Source organism: Hyla sarda, chromosome 4, assembly GCF_029499605.1.
Source record: "Hyla sarda isolate aHylSar1 chromosome 4, aHylSar1.hap1, whole genome shotgun sequence".
NCBI lineage: Eukaryota > Metazoa > Chordata > Amphibia > Anura > Hylidae > Hyla > Hyla sarda.
Window position 1 is genome coordinate 326,826,313 of NC_079192.1, and position 27,949 is coordinate 326,854,261.

At 41.9% G+C, this 27,949-nt stretch overlaps 1 protein-coding gene across 2 annotated transcripts in view; it reads left to right on the plus strand.

Annotated features, from left to right (window-relative positions):
• PRR7 (proline rich 7, synaptic) overlaps positions 1 to 27,949 on the plus strand; it is a 76,785-nt gene that overhangs the window by 33,692 nt on the left and 15,144 nt on the right. For both annotated transcript variants that reach the window (XM_056575013.1, XM_056575014.1), the window contains exons 2-3: positions 26,535 to 27,331; positions 27,428 to 27,475. In XM_056575013.1, the coding sequence (XP_056430988.1) occupies positions 26,932 to 27,331; positions 27,428 to 27,475 (448 nt within the window). In that variant the 5' untranslated portion in view covers positions 26,535 to 26,931. The remainder of the gene's footprint in view (positions 1 to 26,534; positions 27,332 to 27,427; positions 27,476 to 27,949) is intronic.

Consider the following 27,949-nt stretch of genomic DNA (forward strand, 5'->3'; position numbering starts at 1 on the left):
TCCCCATTCTGATGCTTGGTTTGGAAAGTTGTTTTAACCACGTCTACATGCCTTAAAGGAGAGGTCCGGTGCTCTCTTTTCTTATTGTATCCGTTCCAGGCTGCAAAATAAAAGAAAACAAACTTTCTCTTACCTTCCTACGCTCCCCCGGTGCTCTGGCACAGGTGTTCAGTCCCCGGGCTGTATTCTTCTTACTTCCTGTTAGCCCGGCATATCACACGGAGCTTCAGCCTATCACCGGCCGCAGCAATGTCCCGCCTCGGTCAGTGACATGTTTCTATGTGACGTGCCGGGCCAACAGGAAGTAAGAAGAATACAGCCCGGGGACCGAACACCTGTACCGAAGCACCGGGGAAGCGTAGGCATGCAAGAGAAAGCTTCTTTTCTTTCTTTTTTTTGCAGCAATAAGCAACAATGGATACAATAAGAAAAGTGAGCACCAGACATGTCCTTTAATGCATTGAGTTGCTGCCATGGGATTGGCTGATAAGCTATTTGTATTAACAAACAATTGAACCCAGTTAAGTGACCAGTGAGAGTATAAAGTCACTGATCAGTAGCAACATTGAAACCATTGACAAGTAAAGGAAATAACATAGATTATCTTGACAATGGTGCCTGCCAAGGGGTGAAATATATTAGGCAGAAAGGTAAAGTTTTTGAATTTGTGTTAGGAACAGAAAAAAATAGGCAAGTGTAAAGATCATTTAACAAAGGGCCAAATTGTGATGACTAGACAACTGGGTCAGAGAATCCTCATAGTGGAAAGTGTTATGCTAGGAAAGAAAACTGGTGAACCTGGAAACTGGGTCATTAAGCCTAAGGCTCATTCATGCACTTGGAGAGCAATGGTTATCAGTGTTATCCTATCCAATAACAAAAATAGAAAAACATAGCTGCACATCCACCATTTGTGTTTTGATCTACTTGCTTCTCAGCATAATTTCAAAAACTAACAGGGTGTTAGTATACATTTTGATCAAAAAGTACAAGCCCACTCGCCACGTCAAGGCCACCTAGTCAGAGCAGGTCCCTAACCTGACACTGGCTGAGCGCCGGGCGGCTACCACTGCCTCCGAGACACCAAGCCCACCGGGGGAGTGACAAGTGGCCAGGCATGCCCCACTGCTGCCCGACCAAGCCCCTGGCTCTGGTCCACACCACCCCACAGACAAAGCATCACAGAAACAATGGCTGCCACAGAGCACCACACCAGTGAGAAACCTACCATGTGCTCCCGGCCAGAGGGCTGGGAGAATGTAGCAGGAGACTACATATAGGTTTCCTCCTAGCATTCTCCGAGCCCTCACATGGTAGGCGTTCACACTGGTGTTGTGCTCTGTGGCGGCCATTGTTGCTGTGATGCCTTGTTTGTATGGTGGTGTGGCCCAGAGCCAGGGGATTGGTCAGACAGCAGTGGGGCTGCCTGGCCACTGGGCCATTCCCCCTGTGGTCATGGTGTCACGGTGGCAGTGCTCGCTGCCCGGCACTACGCCAGTGTTAGGTTAGGGACCCACTCTGACTAGGTGGCCTTGACGTGGCGAGTGGGCTTGTACTTTTTGATCAAAATGTATACTAACAAACTGTTAGTTTTTTAATTCATGCTGAGACGCAAGTAGATCAACATACAAATTGTGGATGTGCAGCGGTGTTTCTGTTTTGTTTTATCCTATCCTATTATTTCTAAAATTGATTAGTTAGCCAATTATTGGATACAAACCTAAAACAGAATTAGGGGACCAGGGAAGGGTTAACAGGAGGGTGGAAGGAAGTAGGAACCGCATTGTGAAGGGGGAAAAAAGAGGGGGAGAGCACCTGAAGGGTTAACAGAGGGTAAGAGTGAAGGGACAGCACCTTAAGGGTAAACCTATGAGCCTCGCTGCAGGGGAGAGGGAGCAGTTCACAGACCTTAGTGACGCCAATCCTCCTGCACTAGGAAGATTGTCAGCTTCTGGCCTTACTGGGGGGCTCCCATGATGTCAGGACCAGAGGCTTCCGGACAGCACTCCAGGCGGCGGTCTCAATGCTGCAGTTAGGCTACAGATGTCGCATTATGGCAGCATATTTAGAAAGGCGCTGTAGGGTAAGGAGAGGCATCGGAGGGTTAGTAGAGATGGAGCAGGATAGGGGCAGACTGAGGGGCTAAGAATACCACCTTACTAGGCCACACCACTGACGACCTAGTCCACACATCTAACATCTGATCAATCGATGATTCATTTACCATTAATCATTATTTTAAAACTGAAAAATTGTGGGTGCCAAAGCTATGCCGAGGTGCTGAGTTGCAGTATACCTGTAGTTTTGTTTTATTTTATATTATATTTTGTTTTACTAATCATTATTTTAATTGATAATATTGATTAATCTTTGCTACCCTAAAAGCTACTGTAGCAAAAATTACCGTACATACATAGTTGCAAGGTTGAAAAAAGTCAAGGATTTCTCACGTCCACGGGAAATTGCCCCATACTAGAGGACACATTCCTACCCAACTGATAAATCTCTAAACATTTTCCTCTGGAAAAGTTCATGCTGTCTATAATAAAAAGCTGTCAGAACACACAGTATATCACAGTTCTGCATATGGAGCCAAACAGAACGGTTATTCTGACCCCTGTCCACTGCTGAAACTATTACAATGGAAACTGAGAATCTGAACTAGACCATGAAATAATGAAAGAAGGTGTTCTGATTTGGATTGCCAAATGTGCTGGCATCACTTACCTGGGGAATAGATGGCACTAAAATACACTTTGAGAAGAAAGCAAGCTGGTGGAGGTAGTGTGATGTTCTGGACAATGTTCTGCTGGGAAACCTTGGGTCCTGACATTCATGTGGGTGTTACTCTTACATGTACCACCTACCGAAATATTGTGGCTGACCAAGTACACACCTGCACACCAACAGTATTCCCTAACGGCAGAGGCCCCTTTCAGCAGGATGTTTTCTTCCTGCCTTATTGTAAAAATTGGTCAGGAGCGATCTGGGGAACATGACAAAGGGTTGGCAATTTTCCGTCCTATAGACATTAAAGGGGTACTCCGCTGCTCAGCGCTTGGAACAAACCGTTCCGAATGCTGTAGCCGGTGCCCGGAGCTCATGATTCCATAGCCCCGCCCCCTCAATGCAAGTCTATGGGAACGGGCGTGATGGCTGTCATGCCCCCTCCCATAGACTTGCATTGAGGGGGGTGGGCGTGATGTAATGAGTGGTGGGGCTATGACGTTACGAGCTCCTGGCGCCGGCTCCAGCGTTCGGAACAGTTTGTTCCAAACACTGAGCAGCGGAGTACCCCTTTAATAGTTGCACAAACAGCATAGCACTGTGAGCAACTCCTGAATTACAGAAACAGCATAGCTTGGGATGGGTGCATCCGGTGGATATGTCATAAGTGTGCAGATGGGAATATCCCTTTAATGGAATTGAGGAAATGTAAGTATTTGCTAGGTCCTCCGTAAAGTGAAACTCTAGGCACATTTATATAACTATTTAAATGGAGTAGTTACAGTCATTTAAGATACTAGAGCCAAATAGTATTTCACTCTGGTTCCTTAAATACAAGTTTCAATGTGTTTTAAAGACTTTATTACTTTGTTAACACCACAAAAATAATACAGTTCAGGAATAAAAGAAGCATTTGGTAGCTGTGGGCAGCTACTCAACTTTTGCCTTGTCTTAGTAATGATTAATCAGTGTCTCCCCGCATAAGAGACAGTAGCAATGAACTATGCCAATATGTCCAGTCTATATTTTAACACTAAAAAATAAAGTCACACCCTGACAATTCATTCCTTTATCTTCTTTTTTACCTTGATCTTATTTACTCTCATAATTCAAACTGAGAAATCTGGAAAATAAATCTTTGTGTGTCTTAGATCAACCATCCAAGAGATTTTTCCATGGCACTCATTTTCCAGCATTTTGTATTTTTATTAGGTTTTTTTTCCCAAATGTTATTGCCTCCAGTAAAAAGATGTTTTAAGCAGGCACTGGAGAGGCTTTTTTGAGCTAACCACGCTTTGTAATTTCCATAAATGCGTAGTAGTGTCACAGCACTATTAACCTATTCGCCATTCAGCATCACTACCCATTCTGATGTGTGCGTATTTATTGAACAGGATGTAAAAGAATATCGTGAAATCCATGGCAACTATTGCTTTGTTACATCATGTAAGTTATCATCCACCTCACATTAAGACTGAAATAGCAGTAAGGACACTTTCTTACTACAGTCAAGAGGAACTTAAGAATAGTTTCTTAATAAAAGGCTATGGCTATGTTCCCGCAAATAAAACTTTAAAGGGGTACTCCGGTGAAAAACAATCAACTGGTGCCAGAAAGTTAAACAGATTTGTAAATGACTTATATTAAAAAAGCTTTACCCATCCAGTACTTATTAGCAGCTGTATGCTAGAGAGGAAATTTCTTTCTTTTTGAATTTCTTTTTTGTCTTGTCCACAGCGCTCTCTGCTGACACCTGATGCCCGTATCAGGAACTGTCCAGAGCAGCAGGAGAAAGTCCCCATTGCAAACCTATGCTGTTCTGGACAATTCCTGACACGGACAGACGTGTCAGCAGAGAGAACTGTGGACAAGACAAAAAAGACATTCAAAAAGAAAAGAATTTCCTCTGTAGCATACAGCTGCTAAAACCAGAGTACCCCTTTAAGGAAATCAAGGTGCTGGTTGTTAATGCAATCACCACATGTAGGTGAGGATAGTCGCCCAGTTTTTTTTTACTTTATAGCAAACTAGCTGAGTACCCGGCGTTTTTCCCGCCTAATCCTTATGGGGGAGGAAAAGCAACAAAGGAGGAAGTACATGTCCTCATATCCAATCCTCATATCCTGTCCTCATATCCCAACCTCATATCCCGTCCTCATATCCAGACCTCATATCACGTCTTCATATCCCATCCTCATATCCCGTCCTTATATCCCATCCTCATATCCTGACCTCATATCCCAATCTCATATCCCGTCATCATATCCCGACTTCATATCCCCACATCATATCCTGATTTCCTGACCCAAAATCCCCTCCTCATATCCCGACCTCAAATCTCCTCTTTATATCCCTAGCTCAAATCCTCTTATCCCGATTTTATATCCCGTCCTCACATTTTGACCTCATGTCCCGTCCTCATGTTTTGACCTCATATCCCGTCCTTATATCCCGTTCTCATATCCCATCCACATATCTTGTCCCAATATTTTGTCCTCTTATTCAGTCATCATATCCCGACCCGATATCCAGACCTCATATCCCATCCACAGGAGTTGTGAGATATTGTAAACCGAAAATAAAAGGTTGTGGGTTTGTGTGAGTAGGCTTGATTTGCAAGCCAGACTGATACACGAAAAGGGTAGAAAATAAAAGGGGTGTGGCTCTGCAAGATGGGGTGTGGCATGGGTGGAAGGTGTGGCTGACGCATTCACTAGTGGATGCAGAGCGGAGCTTGTGGAGTAAGGAACAGAAGTCCCATATATTTGCATTGGACTTGAAACAAAAACCCCATCCTTCACTTAAGGGGGTAGGTTAGAGTTAACTTAACTATCCTATATTTTTATTTGATATATAAGTAATATGTGTACCAGGTATTTTCGAAATATCTCCAGCCGTATGGAAGTTATGCTGGAACATACACTTCCCATAAATTTGCATGGGACTTTACTCCGACCCTCGCAAATGGGGGTAGGTGTTACTTATAGTGGACGTATGAGTAACATGTCACCAAGTATTATCAATATATCTCCAGCTGTTTGGAAGTTATGCCGTAACATATATTTCCCATATATGGGACTTTAAACTAAAACCCTGACCCTCGCAAAGGGGGGTAAGTAAGGGTTAATTTACCTATCCTATGTTTGTAGCTAACATATTAATAACTTGTACCAAGTTTCATGTTAATATTTTAAGCTGTTTGGAAGTGATGCTGGAACATACACACACACACACACACACATACACACACACACATTGGGGGACATTTATCATTAGGTGTCTATTATAGACATAGATCTACCCCTTTACACTGCTTGTCTAATTTACACTCTTGCTCAAAATTTACAAAACTTGCGCACGTTCCTTTAATACATTTTGCGCAAATATGGAAATGCTCTACAGTGCACTCCTTCTCTACCCCACACTTCACAGAGCTGCACTTCACAGAGTTGTGGCATTTTCCCGCAGTACACTGCTCACATAGCTGGAAGTGCTGGAGCAGCAGTGTGCGCTGAACAAAACTATGCACATTAGTAAAATCTTGCTGAACAGTTTGTCCCCTTACCTCTATATCAGTGTTTACCATCGAGAATGCCTCCAAGTGTTGCAAAACTTGGCATGCTGGGAGTTGCAGTTTTGCAAAAGCTGGAGGCACCCTAGTTGGTAAACACTGTGTACATCTACCAGAGCTGCGTGTGTGATCATGTACATGTAGCAGAAATTAGTGTGCGGCATGTGTATTGAGCAGAGCTGAATGTGTGATTATGTGTAAGCATGACCACGCACACACTCAACTACAGCTACATACACTGGATCATACACTCTGCTCTGCTGCATACACATGATCACACACTCAGCCCTGCTGCATGCACACAATCACACACTCAACTCTGCTGCATACACATAATCACAGACTCAGCTCTGCTGCATACACATGATCACTCACTCAGCTCTTCTGCATACACACAGTCACACACTCAGCTCTGCTGCATTTAAACTATCACACACTCAGCTCTGCTGCATACACATGATTACACATATAAATAGACCTAACAGCTATACCTCCTTCTCCATCCCTGCACAGTGTTATAGCCTTAGCTGTATGGTCACCATGGTTATACTCTACACAGGTGCAATCTCCTGCACTCATCAAGAACAGCAGGAGTTTTAATTTTACACAGTTGAAGTTTGAACATCGGGAATAATTTCTACCTCCTCACGTTCTAATAGCTGATCGGAACACCATGGTTTTACCGCCGTGGTCCCAATCAGCTCCGCTGAGCTGCCGGGAAGTATTTCTGGATGAACGGTGAAGACAGGTATTAGCCAGGGGTCACGGCCTCTCCAAAGTGCCGGAACATTACAGCTATTATGCGGGGGGACCCCGCATTATAGCACTGGAAGAGGGGAACAGAACGCCAGTATTCCTAGGAGCAAGAATTCATTTTCATTTTTTCCTAATCACTTTCTAAAAATCATAACGCTTTTAATTTTGCACATAAAATTCGATATGATGGCTTATTTTTTGCGCCACTAATTCTACTTTACAGTGACATTAGTCATTTTACCCAAAAATCCACGCGAAACAGGAAAAAAATTAATTGTGCGACAAAATTGAAGAAAAAATTTCATTTTTTAACTTTTGTGGGCTTCTGTTTCTACGCAGTGCATTTGTTGGTAAAAATGACACCTTATATATATTCTGTAGGTTCATACGGTTAAAATGATACTCTACTTATGTAGGTTTGATTGTGTCGTACTTCTGAAAAAAATCATAACTACATGCAGGAAAATGTATACGTTTAAAATTGTCATCTTCTGACCCCTATATCTTTTTAATTTTCCGTGTACGGGCCCGTATGAGGGCTAATTTTTTGCGCCTTGTTCTGAAGTTTTTATCGGTACCATTTTTGCATTGATCTGACTTTTTGATTGCTTTTTATTCTTTTTTTATGATATAAAAAATTACCAAAAATACGCTATTTTGGACTTTGGATTTTTTTGCGCGTACGCCATTGACCGTGTGGTTTAATTAACAATATATTTTTATGGTTCGGACATTTACGCATGTGGCGATACCACATATGTTTATTTTTATTTACACAATTTTTTATGGGAAAAGGGGGGTGATTCAAACTTTTATTAGGGAAGGGGTTAAATGACTTTTATTAAAGGGGTTATCCACCAATCGGTGATTTTAGTACGTACCTGGCAGACAGTAATGGACATGCTTAGGAAGGATCTGCGCTTGTCTTGGGGCTAAATGGCTATGTCATGAGATTACCATAACACTGTGGCTAGCTTTTTGTGAAAATGTATTTCCTGTTTGACTTATGTTTTTTTGACTACAAATCCCACAATGCCATTTTTCTCCCTCTCACATATCAGCCACACCACCCATTGAAACAAAAGACCTGTGGTTTTCAATCAGAGTGCCTACAGCTGTTGCATTAGTTGCAGATTGATCCCTCCACCCATTGAAGCAGACAGGCTCCCTGTCATCAGCTGACTAGTGAGTCAGGTCTCGGCCGCATTGCAAGCTGGGAAAAATCCGAGACAATGGTCATTTTGTATGCTGTTAAAATAAATATTGTAGTGAAAATCACATAAGAATTGTGAGAAAACCGTCACACACAGGTACAGACACTATATTATGAACCACACTAACTTTACAGCCCCTGTAGCATAGTCAAATAAAAAAAAATCCCGGAATACTCCTTTAACTTTTTTCCCCCACTTTTTAGGAGGCTATAACACTGCACATACTGATCTTTTACCCTGATCCCTGCAAAGCCATAGCTGTAGCTCAGGCTTGGTGCAATCAAACGCCGATCGGACGCGACGGAGCAAGGTAAGGGGGCCTCCGCTCGTGTCCTAGCTGATCGGGACATCGCGATTTTATCGCAATAGTCCCGATCAGCCCGAGTGAGCTTCCGGGAAGCGTTTACTTTCATTTTCGCCTCTGAAGGGTTAATAGTGCGCGCCACAGCGATCGGTGCCGTGCGCTATTAGCCCAGGGTCACGGCTATGAATAGCAGTCGGGGCCGACTCGGTGTGATGCAGGGTCACAGCGTGACCCCATTTTAAACACTGGGACCGGCGTCCTTAAGAGGTTAAGCAGATTTGTAAATTACTTCTATAAAAATTCGTAATCCTTTCAGTACTTATGAGCTGCTGAAGTTGAGTTGCTCTTTTCGTTCTAAGTGCTCTCTGATGACACCTGTCTCGGGAGCTGTCCAGAGTTTAAGCAAATCCCCATAGAAAACCTATTCTATTCTGTGCAGTTCCCGAGACAAGCAGAGATGTCAGCAGGGAGCACTTTTGCCAGACAGAAAAGAACAACTCAACTTCAGCAGCTGATAATTATTGGAAGGAGTAAGATTTTTTAATAGAAGTCATTTACAAATCTAATAATAACAAAGAAAAGGGAAGTGTCACCGATACCTTGAACCTCCTAAGACCACGAGATAAAGACGGCGTCCCGCTAGTCTGGAAATCTACCCTGGCAGCGGAGGTGCTAGGACAATAAAGACCGCAGTCACCAATTAGCAGTAAACAAAGAACAAAGGTGCCCTGCATCCAGGTAATCCTGCTCCCATCTCGGGTCACGGCTCGAACACGGAGGACATGGACAGTGGAGCGCTCAGAGGCGACTGCCGGCGGTTTCACGCATAGGAATGCGCTTCATCCGGCCTCGTCCCGTAATTTACAAATCTGTTTAGCTTTCTGGAGCCAGTTGATTTATAAAAAATACCCCTGGAATACCCCTTTAAGGTACAATGCGTAATTAGCTCTACTGTAGACTGTAACTTAGAATTCCAGATGTGATGTTCTATCAAAAATTATGCAAAAAAACACGCAAAATACGCAATTGCGCAATTTTTTTTACGCATTATAGAGCCTGAAAACAGATTATATATAATGATAAATCTCCCCCACTGAGTTTTATATATGTAGATATGCAAGTCACAGATATGGCACAAAACAATGTTTAACAGCTGAACATCCTAGCTTCATGAAACTTTCCACAAAAATCTTTCCGGTAGAGAAACAAAAAATCTTACCAAATGTTGATGAAAAAAGAAGAAATTACTACCAAGTGAGTACTTTGTTGCTTCTCCACCTGAATTCTTTGAGGCTTGAACTTATGATAAACAATATTCTACATCAGGCTGCTTCTAACTTTCTCGAGTAGCGGTTGACAGATCAGCTTTACAGGACAAAGACTTACATAGTTACATAGTTTATAAGGTTGTAAAAAAGACAAAAGTCCATCAAGTTCAACCTATAACCCTGCAACCCTACTGTGCTGATCCAGAGGGTAGGAAAAACCCTTTAGGGTCCACTCACACACTGGATCCTCTGGATTTTAAGTTGCGGATTTTATAGGGCAATTTGATTGTATTTTTGACTGACGTGTCAATAAAGGGAATCCACAACTTCAAATCCACAGAATCCGTTTTATAATGCCAATTGCCCCATACAAGGTGTAAAATTTCCTTCACGATCACAATTAGCATATGAGAATAAATCCCTGGATTAAAGTTCTATTCCCATAAATCATGGACCAACTGTGGCCTCCCCTTAGGGCATTTTGTATTAACTGAAAGTATTTTGGGATAAAAAAAATAAAAATACCAAAATGTTTAAACCTTTTCTCGTCTGCAACTTCTATTTATTAATGTACATGGCAAGCTACATAAGCTTGCTTACAGTGAAATCTGACATCCAAAAGTTGTCCTTAGCCTTTAGTTTCCTTCATGGATTTTCAATCAAATTGATATTCAGACTGCATGCTGCCAATGTCATTTGGCTGATGCACCTTTACTGAAGAAAAGCTTTGAGGGAATCTGTCAAGTGTTGTTTTTTAATCTATGTTTATCAATTCAACTCTGCTACATCCGCATGATATACAGTACATGCATTGGGAATATACATGTATACATGAAGTAAATGTAGCAGAGCCTACATTGAGCGGTTGGTAAAAGACAGAACGTTATGTGACCCATGGGCACTGCTTCTCTCCTCCGCCCCCCTCCCTCCCCAGTTTATAAGCCCAGTGCTGCACTGTCCCCCACATCGGGGGACTAATCATATGTCACCCGTGAGCGCTGCTTCTCTACCCCCCCCCCCCCCAATAATTAATAGCCGCTGTACTGTACTATCCTGTGCCCGGGCTGCAAAAGTAAACAAAATAAACTTTAACTCACCTTCCTACATTCCCCTGTTACCGGCCTCACGGTCCAGCGATGAAAGCCTCATGCTGCTTCCTGGGGATGGGAACGTCACAGAGCCGTCAGCCTATCACTGGCCGCAGCGATGTCCCGCCTCGGCCTGTGATAGGCTGAGCGCACTGTCATGTAAGAAGCCGGCCGGCTCCGCTCCTTACATGTGGCCGGTGATAGGCTGACGGCTCTGTGACATTCCCATCCCCAGGAAGCAGCAAGAACATCAGAGGGACCGTAGTAAGGTATGTTAAAGTTTATGTTGTTTATTTCTGAAGCCCGAGCACAGGATAGTACAGTACAGTGCCGCAGCTGATAATTATTTGGGGGGGGGGAGGGGGAGAGAAGCAGCGCCCGCAGGTCACATATGATTAGGGGATAGTGCGCTGTGGCTGATAATTCATTAATTCGAGGGGGGGCAACCGGTATTGCGGTATAGGAAGAATTCATATCGTGCAGGAAATAAATTTCAGTAGGAACCGGTATACCGCCCAGCACTACGTAGCGAAACTGTCACGGTTTTGCTGTGATTTTGGAAAATTGCCAGCTTTGTTGAAATTTTACAAATTTCAGTAAGATTGCTAATACTGTTCAGTGCTATGCATGGGCACATCACTGATCAGTATAATCGGCGGTCTACTTCTCTGGTCTGCCAGAGGGCAGACGAGAGAAGAAAACCCTGTAAGAGCGACCGGAGGCAGGTGATCTCCGTGGTTGTGTCAAGGGTGATCCATTGAGCCATACAAAGCTGCTGAATTGCTGCAGATGCCGTGATCAGTATTGATTACGGCATCTGAAGGGTTATTTCGTGATCACTGATTACTGGCGGTTCCCCGGCTGACTTGCTGTTACATCCTGTGCATTCACTTTAATGTACACGAAGTAAATGTACATACTGGTGCGTGAAATATCAGGACGTACATTTATGTCCAGTGGGGTTAATAACTTACTATGTTGCTTCATCCACATTGTTATAACAAAATACTGTATAGCTCTAATTGTAATTTTACTGTCGGAGTGCCATCTCTGCCACAAAGCACAGTATGCTATCAGCATGAACGTTTTGAAAGAAGCCTTTACAAAATTATAGTTATAGTTGCCTTTAGAAAGCTAGATTTTATTTATTGTTTTTAATTTTTGATCAGCGCAGCAGGAGGACCTGTTTTTTTCAATATGAGTTGTATTTTTAACTCCATCCTGACATTTTAAGTACATGTATGTCATAATATCAGAAAGGGAATATGGAGCAGGCTCAGCAGATTAGCCTGCTCCATACACAGCCAACATAATGTACCAACTTTGCATTAAAAACATAGAATGCCTGCTGTGATGTGAGAGTCCCCCCCCCCCCCCCCCCCCCCCCCCGCTGTTTGTTCCACCTGTCTGCTATCCAGCTGTGTCCAGTCTACGTGAGCAATAAAGAAGCATTTGTGTTGAAAATTTGGAGGTGAGTCTTTGAAGACTGTGTGTGGCACCACCCATCAACACTGGCCCTCACATAAGTATGAACAAACATTGACTGACACCTGTGATCTCCCATCTGCATGAGCTGCAGCGGTATCGGATCATAGCCACTTAGCTGTGCCAAAGCCTGCTTCTCCTGTGTGTACAAAAAACATAAAGGGGGAGATTTATCAAAACCTGTGCAAAGGAGAATTTGCCCAGTTGCCCATAGCAACCAATCAGATTTCTTATTTCATTTTGCTAAGGCCTTGTTTAAAATGAAAGAAGGAATCTGATTGGTTGCTATGGGCAACTGAGCAACTTTTCCTCTGCACAGGTTTTGATAAATCTCCCCCAAAATGTGATAAGAACCATTTGGCCCATCTAGTGTGCCCAATACTCTGAATGCTATCTACAGTCCTTGGGCCTATTTTATATAAAGGATGGCCTTATGCCTATCCCATACATGCTTAAACTCCTTCACTGTATTTGTAGCTACCACTTCTACAGGACGGCTATTCCAAGTATCCACAACTTTCTAAAGTAATGCTTCCTGATATGACTTTTAAACCTTTGCCCCTCTAATTTAAAGCTATGTCCTCTTGTGGTAGTTTTTCTTCTTTTAAATATGTTCTGCTCCTTTACCGTGTTGATTTCCCTTATGTATTTAAAAGTCTCTATAATTTCCCCTCTGTCTCGTCTTTCTTCCAAGCTATACATGTTAAGGTCCTTTAACCTTTCTGGGCAAATTTTATCCTGCAATCCATGGACTAGTTTAGTATCTCTTCTCTGATCTCTCCAATGTATCTATGTCCTTCTGGAGATACAGTCTCCAGTACTGATCACAATACTCCCAAGTGAGGTCTCACCAGTGCTCTTACCAGTGGCATGAGCACTTTCCTCTTTCTACTGCTTATACCTCTCCCTATACACTCAAGCATTCTGCTAGCATTTCCTGCTGCTCTATGACATTGTCTGCCTACCTTTAAACGAAAAGTCTCATACCTGGAATTACAGAAAAACATATCCCCTATCCGCAGGGGACAGACCCTCCGCGATTTCCTGTACTGGGTCCTTGCTCTCCCCCAGAGCGGTGATTCATGACCCATGCCCGAAGCGGGGGCCGCCATGCCTCCTCCATATATCTCTATGTAAGCCAAAGATTGCCGAACGGCTCTCCCATAGAGAGCCGTTCAGCAATCTGGGGGAGAGCCGGGGACCCTTACAGGAGATCGCGGGGGGATAACTTGTGGATAAGTTTTTCTGTACTTCCAGGCATCCGCAAATCCCTTTCCTCAGATACTGAGGTTAGGACTGTATCACGTATTCTATACTCTGCCCTTGGGTTTTCATGCCCAAGGCGCATTATCTTGGGCTTATTCACATTAAATTTTAGTTTAGAGTTCTGACCATTTCTCTAGTTTACCTTAATCCCTTTCCTTTGACATTTTCCTTCAGGAACATTAAAGGGGTATCCAGGAAAAAACTTTTTTTTATATATCAACTGGCTCCAGAAAGTTAAACAGATTTGTAAATTACTTCTATTAAAAATATTAATCCTTTCAGTACTTATGAGCTGCTGAAGTTGAGTTGTTCTTTTCTGTCTAGTGCTCTCTGTTGACACCTGTCTCGGGAACTGTCCAGAGTAGAAGCAAATCCCCATAGCAAACCTCTTGTACTCTGTGCAGTTCCCGAGACAAGCAGAGATGTCAGCAGAGAGCACTAGGGCCAAACAGAAAAGAACAACTCAACTTCAGCAGCTGATAATTATTGGAAGGATTAAGATTTTTAATAGAAGTAATTTACAAATCTGTTTAACTTTCTGCAGCCAGTTGATATATAAAAAATTTTTTTTTTCCTGGAGTACCCCTTTAACCCTGTTACAAATCTTTGTGTCATAAGCAAAAAAGACACACTTTACCATCTAGACCTTTAGCAACATCACTGATAAAAATATTAAACAAAATGGGTCCCAGTAAAGATAACTAAACTTCTCCACTGGTTATAAGACCTTGCTCAGTATATACTCCATTGACTATAACCCTTTGTTGTCTGTCCCTTAGCCACTGCCTTATCCATTAAACAATATGAGAGTCCAAGCACAAAGACGGCAGTTTATTGATAAGCCTTCTATGTGGGATAGGGTCAAAAGCATTTACTAAAATCTAGATAAGCGATGACTACTGCACCTCAATTATATTTAATTTATCCCCACTGGCAGCAGCCCAAATCAGAGATAACTCAGATCCCTGTCATTAAAGGGGTTATCCAGGAAAAACTTTTTTTTACATATATCAACTGGCTCCAGAAAGTTAAACAGATTTGTAAATTACATCTATTAAAAAATCTTAATCCTTTCATTACTTATGAGCTTCTGAAGTTGAGTTGTTCTTTTCTGTCTAAGTGCTCTCTGATGACACGTGTCTCGGGAACCGCCAAGTTTAGAAGCAAATCCCCATAGCAAACCTCTTCTAAACTGGGTGGTTCCCGAGACACGTGTCATCAGAGAGCACTTAGACAGAAAAGAACAACTCAACTTCAGAAGCTCATAAGTACTGAAAGGATTAAGATTTTTTAATAGAAGTAATTTACAAATCTGTTTAACTTTCTGGAGACAGTTGATATTTAAAAAAAAGTTATTTCCTGGATAACCCCTTTAATCCCCTAGATGCTGCAGTCAGTAGTTACAGTTGCATCTAGGTAGTTAGACAGCAGATGTCAGTCTTTACTTGCTGCCATTTACCCTTTACCCAACGCAACTTAATCGTGGGATGCCATGCGATTAAGATTTCAGCTGGGGCCTTGTAAAAGTCCCTAGGCCTACCACCTTGCATGCCTCCAGGATGTACTAGTGAACTGATTAAAACACAATATGTTGTGAAACAGGGATATAACAACTTATTCAATTCCTGTAGGGGGAAATAAAGTATACATTAAAAAAAAAAAGTTATAAAATTCCATATATATATATATATATATATATATATATATATATATATATAAACACACACGCATGCACTCACTGGCCACTTTTGCCTTGACGTAAAAAAATGGAATCATGCATGCATATATCAGAACATTCCTTATAATTTCCCAGAACAATCCTTATAATTTATATATACAAACACACACATAGCAATCAATCAATCAATCAATTGGACTGTACACCAAGTGTGCTTCACCCAGCTATAATAAACAATTTGAGGGAGTCTTAGCACTGAGACCCCAACCTAAGACCCCTTCTAATTGTTTATTATAGCTGGATGAAGTACGCGTCACTCCCTGGTTCGGCGCACCGTCCATTTCATTACAGGAGACAGTGAACAGCAAGGAGATACTGTAGTGTCAACATACCCTTGCAGTGAATTGTCAGTTTAATATGCAGCACAATATGCTGGTGTGATACATGGCAAACTTAGAAGCCATTGTTACTGGTACCTATTGACACCCTGTGATTGTGTTGCCAGGGTTCCATCTGGCCTATAAAGCAGCTCACTCTTGCAGTTAAGGTGCTGCAGTCAGCACAGACTGTGGCATCTGAGGAGTTAAAGGGTGGGATTATGTATTAGCTGACACTTACTACAGATGGATCATCTACTGAGCTCATACTGTAATAGTATGGCATAGTACGGAAACTACTTTCTCCCCACACCATCTTATGGCATTGCAGAAAAGGATAAATCAAGTTTTTATGGCAATCATTTTTATTTTTGTTCATATAAAAAATAGCTTTTTTCCCACTTTCCTTTGTAGACTCGTAAAGACTTTTTGAAGTGGATCTGGAAAGTACCTACAGGCAATTACAGAGAGTACCGCAACAGGAGAGTGGAACATTTACTGTTCTAGTTATACAAAATCAACGTCAGGCCGAGTGTACAGTCTCCCTCCACACACACATGGCATCATCCTCAGCACCCACCTGATTGGTGGCGGCAGTGCATGACGCTCTCCTCTGGCCACCTCCTAATGATGGCTCTCCTGACAAAAATCTTCAAGCAGGACGGGAGGGCGCACAGACTGAGGGCCAGGGCACACCCTTCACTATTGCTGTGGCCTCTCTTTGGCAGTACCACATCCTTGTGCCGGGGAAGGCCGGGTTCACTTTACAGAATTTCTGTTAACAAATTTCGGTCGGAAATCCCGGTAAAACGGAATCCCTTTGCGGCCCATGGGATTCCTCTGCACAGTGTATACTACAGAATTTCAGCGGCGAAATTGTTCATTCTTCTAGCGGAATCTGCTTTGCAGACATTGTCGTCTATGGGGAAGTCAATGTCTTTGCAGTCCTACTTCCAACTGATTTCAGGTGACACTGGCTGTACTTGAAAGCTCTGCCTGGAATTTTTCTGCCCAGAGATTCTGTGTGACCAGACCTAAGGGGCTACATGAAGGAGCTTTGTTTGGAATGAGAGAAAGTGCTGGAGGAGCTACTGCTGGCAATCTCCATGGGTAGCAACAAGCAGCATCCCTCTAGGCTCAGGAGGCTTAGCCACTAAGTCGCCTATTCCCAGTGTTACATTTCTTGGGCTGCCAAATTCTAGGTGACTGGAAGCAATTGTTGGTGTTAGGTATAAAAATATATTACCATGCCTTTTTATGACCATAATTATTTGGCCTTTGTACAGTTTAAAGGATGGCCAAAAACTATCCTTACTTATTGAGTTCACTGGAATGCAATGGAAAAATGACTGGTAATGCACATATTGCATTATTTAACAGCAGTTATTTTACGCGAAAGACTGCTACAAAAACAATTGTAAAAGATTGAAATAAAATTTGGGGAGATTTATCAAAACCTGTGCAGAGTAAAAGTTTACCAATTGCTCACAGCAACCAATCAGATTGCTTCTTTCATTTTTCTGATGCCTTTTTTTTTTAGAAATGAAAGAAGCAATCTGATTGGTTGCAATGGGCAACTGTTCAACTTTTTCTCCGCATATGTTTTGATAAATCTCCCCAAAAAGTGTGAATTGCCTTTGGGGACCCATTCACATGGCCTCATTTCTGAGCAGAATTCAGCATAAAAATTCCACTCAGAAATTTCTAGGCAGCAGCCTCCCATATTTTCCAATGGGATTCTGCTCCAATGGGAACACGGCAGAATTTCCACAGCAGAAATTTTAATTTCGCTAAAGGAATAAACATGATCAGACATGCATTGCCATCAATGGAGATGACGCATGTCCAGTCGGTCCTAGCTCCGACTGATTGAGCTGGCACCTGCCGTACACACAGAATTTCCACCTAGGATATTTTATGGTGTGTTTTTTTGCGGAATAAATGGCCCTAAGTCTTTGCCTGCCTTTTAAAACTTTTAAAAAATCCTTACCCACTTAGTCCCACTGGTGAACTAAGCAATGGAAAAAAGGATATATCAAGCACCATAGGACAGACAACAATGACTGTGTTTGTACAGGGCTGCAGAATATGTTGGTACTATATTACTCAGCTTTGATTGGTTTATGGTATTGAATGTACAGAGAAAAACAGCTCATGTACCTCATTATCTTAGGCCACAGTGCTCTGATTTGCTGTGATACTGTGACTGTATGACGGCCTTATGTAATTTCTTTGGCATTATTCTAACTCTGAACGTGAACAGTTAAAAACAAAAAGAATAGCAGTGATATAAGTTGCACTTAGGAATTAAAACAAAATTAATAAGACAAATTCCCAAAACTATAAGAAAAATGTACTATTATGTTATATAAATAGGCAATTAAAAATGTAGTTGTAAAGTACATGTTTTTATAACAAAAAAACATTTCATATTTAGTTTTTTTGTATACTTAATTCCAGCCTCATTGTTTTTTGGCAGTTTTTCATTTACCTTTTTGAGCTAAAGACAGAAGTGGATCCAGCAGGCAAGAGAAGTATACATCATTGCTTTATATGCAGTTGAAACCAGAAGTTTACATACACTATATGAAAGACACTCATACCTGTTTTTCTCACCATCTCACATGAAATCAGAACAAACCTAACCCATTTTAGGTCAGTTATGATTACCAAAATATTTCCCAAATGCCAGAATAATATGAGATAATAAGAGAGAGAGAGATAATTTTTTAAGGCATTTTTATTACTTTCTGCAAAATCAAAAGTTTAAATACACTATTTTACTATGCCATTAAACAATTTGAGACAGCCCATATGATGATGTCATGTCTTTGGAAGCTTCTGATGCAACAGCTTTATTGGCAACATCTGCGTTAGAGACACCTGTGGATGTATTATAGTGTCAAAACATGAAATTTATTGAAGCCAGTCATAGCGAAACAATAAATACAAGCAATACAATAAAATTGTAAACATGAACAGCAACAAAAGTGAACATCAAATGGTGTCAAACACCTCTCATATAGGAAGGGGGGATATATGGGGAGGGGGAAATGGGCAATTTGCTGCTTAACATAGACTGAAGGGCACGGATATAACCATTAACAAAGAGAATATTTATCGTGTCAATCATAAAGAGGAACAAGGAATAATCAAATCACAAACAGAGGTAATATGTCACATCAGAGGCATGAGAAGAGGAAGTCCATGGATCCCAGACCTTATTAAACAAATCCATTGTATCAGCTCGGATGGCATTTAACTTGTCCAACGGCATAATAGCATTAATCCGATAAATAACAACTGTAAGAGATAAATCTGTGGAGCGCGATTTAGACCCTACATGAATCCTAGCTGCCAGTAGAATAAATTGAATCAAACGGAATGATGCAAATTGGACTCCATCAGGCTTTCGGCCCAGCAGACTAACTGCCGGATCCAAAGTTCACCGCCTGGATGTCACGGAGGAAATCAGATCCACCACTTCTTGCCAGAAAGTCGCAGCCCTAGGTGTAAAGCATGGATCCCACTTCCGAACATCCTGTAAAAAAGAGCAAGGAGACGGAAGGATAGATGACATGTAATCTGGCAGGAATAGAATAGGAACAATGTAGAATTTTTAAGGCAGTTACAGTGAGAGCTATTTGCCAGCTCCCTTTACTAAGCTGAGTACAACACTCTTGCCATGTAGAAATAGGCAAAGTGATGTGGAGATGAAATAGGTAAAGTGATCTGGAGATCCACTTCAGATTGGGACATAAACTTCAGTTTGTTGTCTTTTGGGGGGGGGGGGGGGGAGGGGGGCATTAAAGGAAGAGTAGAGAATGGATTAGGAACCTGGACACAGTGAGGAGTACAGGGCCATAGCATCAAAGGACGTGAAATCTATGACAGCCTCCTGGGGAACTAAGGAGCGAAGAAAAGAGAACACTTGGGAGACTCTAAATGATTCTTCAGGGGGAGGGTCAAAATTAGAGGAGAAAGCCTTAGAGGACATCAATTTCTTCCTCACCAAACACCTGTGGAGTGTAGTCATGTTGTGCCTGGCCCACCATGAAAAATCTGATCGTCGGAGGCCCGGAAGAAACAATGGATTAGCAAGGAGAGGGGTAGCAGGGGAGATAGGAGATTGCAGAGAAAGCTTAAAATGAACAGACCGACACAGGAGTAGAGCATAGTGAGAGACAGTAGCTTAAGATGGGACAAAAGACGCAACAAGTTTTGCAACAGCTGGAGGCACACTGGTTGGAAAATATTGAGTTAGATAACAGAACCTAACTGAAGGTTTTCCAACCAGTGTGCCTCCAGCTGTTGCAAAAGTACAACTCCCAGCATGCACGGTCTGTCAGTACATGCTGGGAGTTGTAGTTTTGAAACAGCTGGAGGTTTGCCCCCCACCCCCCCCCCCCCCCATGTGAACGCACAGGGTACATTCACACGGGCAGGCTTACAGTAAGTTTTCTGCTTCAAGTATGAGCTGTGGCAAATTTTTCGCCGCAGCGCAAACTCCTAGCAGGGAACTCACTGTAAACCTCCGCCAGTGTGAATGTACCCTAAAAACACTACACTAACACATAATAAAGGGTAAAACACTACATATACACCCCCTTACACTGTCCCCCCCAATAAAAATTAAAAACGTATTGTACGGCAGTGTTTCCAAAACGGAGCCTCCAGCTGTTGCAAAACAACAACTCCCAGCATTTCTGGACAGCCACTGACTGTCCAGGTATGCTGGGAGTTTAGCAACAGCTGGAGGCACCCTGTTTGGGAATCACTGGCATAGAATACCCCTATGTCCACCCCTATGCAATCCCTAATTTAGTCCTCAAATGCGTATGGCGCTCTCTCACTTCAGAGCCCTGTCGTATTTCAAGGAAACAGTTTAGGGCCACATATGGGGTATCTCCGTACTCGGGAGAAATTACACTACAAATTTTGGGAGGCTTTTTTTCCTTTTACCCCTTATGAAAAGGAAAAGTTGGGGTCTACACCAGCCTGTTAGTGTAAAAAAATAATTTTTTTACATTAACATGCTGGTGTTGCCCTTTACTTTTTATTTTCACAAGAGGTAAAAGGAAAAAAAGACCCCCAAAATTTGTAACGCAATTTCTCCTGAGTACGGAAATACCCCATATGTGGGCATAAAATGCTCTGCAGACGCACAACAAGGCTCAGGAGTGAGAGCGCACTATGTACATTAGAAGCCTAAATTGGTGATTTGCACAGGGGTGGCTAATTTTACAGCGGTTCTGACATAAACGCAAAAAAATAAATACCGACATGTGACCCCATTTTGGAAACTACACCCCTCACGGAATGTAACAAGGGGTATAGTGAGCATTAACACCCCACAGGTGTTTGACAAATTTTCGTTAAAGTTGGATGGGAAAATAAAAAAAATTATTTTTTTTCACTTAAATGCTGGTGTTATCCTAAATTTTTCATTTTCACAATAGGAAAAAAGCCCCCCAAAATTTGTAACCCCATTTCTTCTGAGTAAGAAAATACCCCAAATGTGGATGTAAAGTGCTCGGCGGGCGAACTACACTGCTCAGAAGAGAAGGAGCGCCATTGGGATTTTGAAGAGAAAATGTGTCCGGAATTGAAGGCCACGTGTGTTTACAAAGCCCCCATAGTGCCAGAACAATGGACCTCCAACATGTGACCCCATTTTGGAAACTACACCCCTCACGTAATGTAATAAGGGGTGCAGTGAGCATTTACGCCACACAGGTGTCTGACAGATTTTTGGAACAGTGGTCTGTGAAAATTTTAATTTTAATTTTTCATTTGCTCAGCCCACTGTTCCAAAGATCTGTCAAATGCCAGTGGGGTGTAAATACTCACTGCACCCGTTCTTAAATTCTGTGAGGGTTGTAGTTTCCAAAATGGGATCACATGTGGGGGGTCCACTTTTCTGACACCACGGGGGGCTTTGTAAACGCACATGGCCCCTGACTACCATTCCAAACAAATTCACTCTTCAAAAGCTCAATGGCGCTCCTCCTCTTCTGGGCATTGTAGTTCGACCGCAGGGCACTTGACGTCCACACATGGGGTATTTCCATACTCAGAAGAAATGGGGTTACAAATTTTGGGGGGTATTTTCTGTTATTAACCCTTGCAAAAATGTGAAATTTGGGGGGAAACACACTTTTTTTTTTTTTACATATGCAAAAGTTGTGAAACCCCTGTGGGGTATTAAGGCTCACTTTATTCCTTGTTACGTTCCTCAAGGGGTCTAGTTTCTAAAATGGTATGCCATGTGTTTTTTTTTTTGCTGTTCTGGCACCATAGGGGCTTCCTAAATGTGACATGCCCCCCGACCAAAATTTGCTCTCAAAAAGCCAAATATGACTCCTTCTCTTCTGAGCATTGTAGTTCGCCCGTAGTGCACTTCAGGTCAACTTATGGGGTACCTCCATACTCAGAAGAGATGGGGTTACAAATTTTGGGGGGTATTTTCTGCTATTAACCCTTGCAAAAATGTGAAATTTGGGGGGGAAATACATTTTAGTGAATTTTTTTTTTTTTTTTACATATGCAAAAGTGGTGAAACACCTGTGGGGTATTAAGGGTCACTTAATTCCTTGTTACATTCCTCAAGGGGTCTAGTTTCCAAAATGGTATGCCATGTGTTTTTTTTTTTGCTGTTCTGGCACCATAGGGGCTTCCTAAATGCAACATGCCTCCCAAAAACCATTTCAGAAAAACGTACTCTCCAAAATCCCCTTGTCGCTCCTTCGCTTCTCAGCCCTTTACTGCGCCTGCCGAACACTTTACATAGACATATGAGGTATGTGCTTACTCGAGAGAAATTGGGCTACAAATACAAGTAAACATTTTATCCTTTTACCCCTTGTAAAAATTCTAAAATTGGGTCTACAAGAACATGGCAGTGTAAAAAAGGAAGATTTTGAATTTTCGCCTTCACTTTGCTGCTTTTCCTGTGAAACACCTAAAGGGTTAAAACACTTACTGAATGTCATTTTGAATACTTTGGGGGTGCAGTTTTTATAATGGGGTCATTTATGGGGTATTTCTAATATGAAGACCCTTCAAATCCACTTCAAACCTGAACTGGCCCTTGAAAAATAGTGAGTTTGAAAATTTTGTGAAAAATTGGAAAATTTCTGCTGAACTTTGAAGTCCTCTGGTGTCTTCCAAAAGTAAAAACTCGTCAATTTCATGATGCAAACGTAAAGTAGACATATTGTATATGTGAATAAAAAAAAAATGTATTTGGAATATCCATTTTCCTTAAAAGCAGAGAGCTTCAAAGTTAGAAAAATGCAAAATGTTCAATTTTTTCATCAAATTTTGGGATTTTTCACCAAGAAAGGATGCAAGTTACCACAAAAATGTTCCACCATGTTAAAGTAGAATATGTCACAAAAAAACAATCTCGGAATCAGAATGATAACTAAAAGCATTCCAGAGTTATTAATGTTTAAAGTGACAGTGGTCAGAAGTTCAAAAAACGCTCTGGTCCTAAGTCGTAAAATGACCTGGTCCTTAAGGGGTTAAACATCTGGTGGATAGATTTATAGAGCTCAGCAGCGTTCATTGGGTCCAATGGCAGAGGAACTGGAGCTCTGAGCTGGGCGTGCGCAAGGCAGTCGGCGCTATGTTGGATTTTGTGCCGGACTTCAAGATATCAGGAATAGTTTGAGAAAGAGAGAGTTGTGACCCGATATTACGGCCTTCTCAGTCTTAGACATCTCAGCCAGGTTGATAAGTAGTTTTCGCCGCTTGGGAGCTGTTAAAATAGCGCTAATAGAGGTGTAGGAGCAGCGGGTGACGCGGAGCTCACATAGAACACGTCCTGTTCAGCAAGCTGCGCGCATGGCTTTCCTGTGGATGTATTTTAACCCCTTAAGGACCCGGGCTTTTTCCGTTTTTTCATTTTCAATTTTTCCTCCTTAACTTTAAAAAATCATAACTCTTAAAAATTTTCACCTAAAATGATATATAATGGCTTAATTTTTGCGTCACTAATTCTACTTTGTAATGACATTAGTCATTTTACCCAAAAATCTACGGTGAAAGGGGAAAAAAATCAATGTGCGACAAAATTGATGAAAAAACACTATTTTGTAAGTTTTGGGGGCTTCTGTTTTTACACAGTACATTTTTTGTCAAAAATGATACCTTATCTTTATTCTGTAGGTCCAAACGGCTATAGGTTTGAATTTGTATCACTTCCGAAAAAAATCATGAATACATGCAGGAAAATTTATAGGTTTAAAATGGTCATCTTTCGACCCCTATAACTTTTTTATTTTTCTGTGTTCAGGGCGCTTTGAGGACTCATTTTTTGCGCCGTCATCTGAAGTTTTTAGTGGTACCATTTTTTTTCTGATCAGACTTTTTGATCACTTTTTATTCACTTTTTTGTGGTATAAAATGTGATCAAAAATGCGCTATTTTGGACTTTGGAATTTTTTTGCGCGTACGCCATTGAACGAGCGGTTTAAAAAGCGGTATATTTTTATAATTCGGACATTTCCGCACGCGGCGATACCACATATGTTTATTTTTATTATTATTTACATAATGTTTTTTTTTTTTTTGGAAATGCCGGGTGATTCAAACTTTTATTAGGGGAAGGGATAATTGAAAGGGTTAATGATTTTTTTACACTTTTCTTATGCAATATTATAGCTCCTATAGGGGGCTATAACATTGCATGTACTGATCTTTTACACTGATTGATCCATCTCCATAGGAATGGATCAATCAGTGTTTTCGGCGATTGAAAGCTCAAGCCTGGATCTCAGGTTTGAAGCATTCATTCGGCGATCGGACAGCACAGGAGAAGGTAAGAAGACCTCCTCCTGTGCTACAGCTGTTCGGGATGCCACGATTATACCGTGGCGATCCCGAACAGCTCCCTGAGCTAACTGGCAACTTTCACTTTCGTTTTTAGCCGCGCGGCTCAGCTTTGAGCGCGCGGCTAAAGGGTTAATAGCGCACGGCACAGCGATCAGTGCCGCGCGCTATTAGAGGCGGGTCCCGGCTTCACTATGACGCCGGGCCCGCCGCGATATGATGCAGGGTCACCGTGTGACCCCGCGTTATATCGCAGGACCGGGACCCAGGACGTACCCATACGTCCTGGGTCCTTAAGAGGTTAATGCACACCAGAAACACACTTCTGTGTGTAACATCATGGGAAAGTCTAAAGAAATCAGGAAGATATCAGGGAGAGAATTATGGACTTGCACAAGTCTGGATAATCCTTGAGTTAAATTTCCAGGTACCTGCAGGTGCCTCGTTCATCTGTACAAACAATTATACACAAGTACAAACAAGATGGGAATGTCCAGCCATCATATCGCTCAGGAAGGAGACAGGTTCTGTGTCTCAGAGATGAATGTGCTTTGGGCCGACATTTGCATATCAACCCAAGAACAAAAGCAAAAGATCTTGTGAAGATGCTGGCGGAAGCTGGTAAGATTTTATCATTATCCACAGTGAAACAAGTACCGTATCAACATGGGCTGAAAGGCCACTCTGCCAGAAAGAAGCCATTACTCCAAAAGAAACATAAAAGCTAGATTAGGCTCCTTTTACACTACCTCTACTGCCCGTCAGTAACGGGTCCATTGGAAGATAGCGGGAGACAAATTAGTGCTTTTTTCTCCCTCTATCTTCCGGCGGAATAACGGCCGCAATAACGGACGTCAGAGAATCCTAATCAAGTGAATGGGATCCTCTGTGCCCGTTATGCCTCCTGTTGGGCTCTGTAACAGTTGTTTTGCTGCAGGAGGGACTGGTGCACTTCACAAAATAGATGGCATCATGAGAAAAGAAGATTATGTGGCAGTACTGAAGCAGCATCTCAAGACATCAGCCAGTAAGTTAAAGCTTGGGCAGAAATGGATCTTCCAAATGGACAATGACCTGAAGCATACTGCCAAACTGGTTACAAAGTGGCTTAAGGATAACAAAGTCAATGTTTTGGAGTGGCCATCACAAAGCCCTGATCTCAATCACATTGAAAAGTTATGGGCAAAGCTGAAAAGGCAGGTAAAAGCAAGGTGACTTACAAACATGGTTCAGTTACACCAGTTCTGTCAGGAGGAATGGGCCAAAATTCCTACCAACTATTGTGAGAAGCTTGTAGAAGGATATCCAAAACAATTGACCCAAGTCATACAGTTTAAGGGCAATGCTACCAAATACTAATAATATGTATGTACAATTTTGACTTTGCAGAAAGTAATAAAAATGCCTTAAAATGTTTTCTCTCATTATTTTGGCATTTGGCAAATATAAATAATTTTGGTAATCCTAATTGACCTAAAACGGGTAAGGTTTATTCTGATTTCATGTCAGATAGGAAGAAAAACGTGTATATGTGTCTTTTTATATAGTGTATGTAAACTTCTGGTTTCAACTGTATTCCCCATTCCTTTTGAATTCTGTCTCCACAGTGGCCTTTACACAGGTCGCAGAGCATGCCCCAAACACTATTCCATAAAGTCAATAGGTTGTTTTTTAACTAAAGGCAATAGGTTGTTTTCTGACTAAAATGTTCATGTCCATGTGTCTTCTGTATTGCAAATCTGCAATTGCTGTTTATAGCTCAGTGCAGCAAGCTGTTCCTATAACTAAGGAAAATAGAATAAAACTGGATCAGAAAAAAATCTGAATCCCTTTAATCCCTAAAAATAAATACAAGTGATACATTCTGGTTAGCTTTGTTATTGATGATAACATTATAATTATGTATAGAACTTATTGTAATACTGTATGTTTTTTTGTTTGTTTTTTTGTTTTTGTTTTTTACAGATAAGGTATTTGAAAAAGGCCATTTTAAAAGCATTCTGCCAAAATGTTGGAAAATGAAAATGTGCTTTATGGACACTCACGCATTTCTATGGACAGCATTAGAAGCCCTTTAACTGGGTTCTAGATAAATATAAGACACTCTTCTGTAATAAAGCAATATGCTTACTGCCACCAGCCTGGCTGATCTTCAGAACCTGTGCGCACCACAACACGCTCTCGAGTTGTAGATATGCCAGATGACAGCTGGCCATAAACAGAGGCATTCCAGACTTCCCAAAAGAAACATTTGGTGAATAATGAGATTCATGGGTGGAAAAAATCCAGAGAACACAGCACAATATGAAAAGAACTGAGACCATGGATACTAAGATTACAAAAAAGAAGAGCTAGGGATGATATGCCATCTTTGCACAAAGAATACCTGACGCTGGTGCCCCCATCTGTGAATCTGCAGTGCGTGTTTGGGGGTTCCTGCCCCTCTGTATGGCAGAATAAGATGGTTATGTCTCAGGGCACATACACTTTCCTCAGTTGTTTTGCTGGATTTTGGCTTATCTGGGGGCTGATAGTATTGCTGTGCTGTCTCTGCAGTTTTCTAAGGCGTCGCATGAAGCGACGCAGGGAGGAGAGGCTGCGGGAGCAGAGTTTACGTTCTGTACAGATTGAGCCTCTTCAGTATGAGGAATATGTTAGCAGCCCACGCATTCCGGTGGCACACAGAATCCGCGCACAAGCAGCATCTCAGGCACCACCGCCCGCAGCACAGGCTCGCCCATGGTCTGCCACCCGCAGGAATGGTAAGAGAGTGAAAAGCAATAAAAAATATAATGTCAACAGTACAGTGCTGTCTGATGGAAGAAAATAATGCATCTTTTCTATTTGCATGTTCCTAGGACCTGCTCCAAGTGCTGCTAGCCGGGACATCCCTTCCATGAGTCAAGGTAAGAATGTTGTCTCGTACAGATCAGTAGTAGAACTTATTGACAGCAAAGATGCAGCATTAAAAATATGCCTCTGCCCCCTTCACCCCACAGCTAATCACATATATATATGCTTTACTGATTTCAGCTTGCAGTAGGCAACCTGGATGCCTGACACCCCCATAAAGTCTGTACAGTACCCAGCTCTATTATGCTTTGACTCACTGCTATTCCTCTGCACACACTGTGCTGCACAAAGTGATGCATTGATCTCTGCAACCTATTTTCAGTATGGACAGCAAAGTGTGTGTGGCAGGATAGAAAGCACTCACAGGCTGATGTACTGACAGATGCACTGGAACAGGAAAATGTACAAAGGAGGGCAACTAATCTAGTATGGACAGCAAAGTGTGTGTGGCAGGATAGAAAGCACTCACAGGCTGATGTACTGACAGATGCCCTGGAACAGGAAAATGTACAAAGGAGGGCAACTAA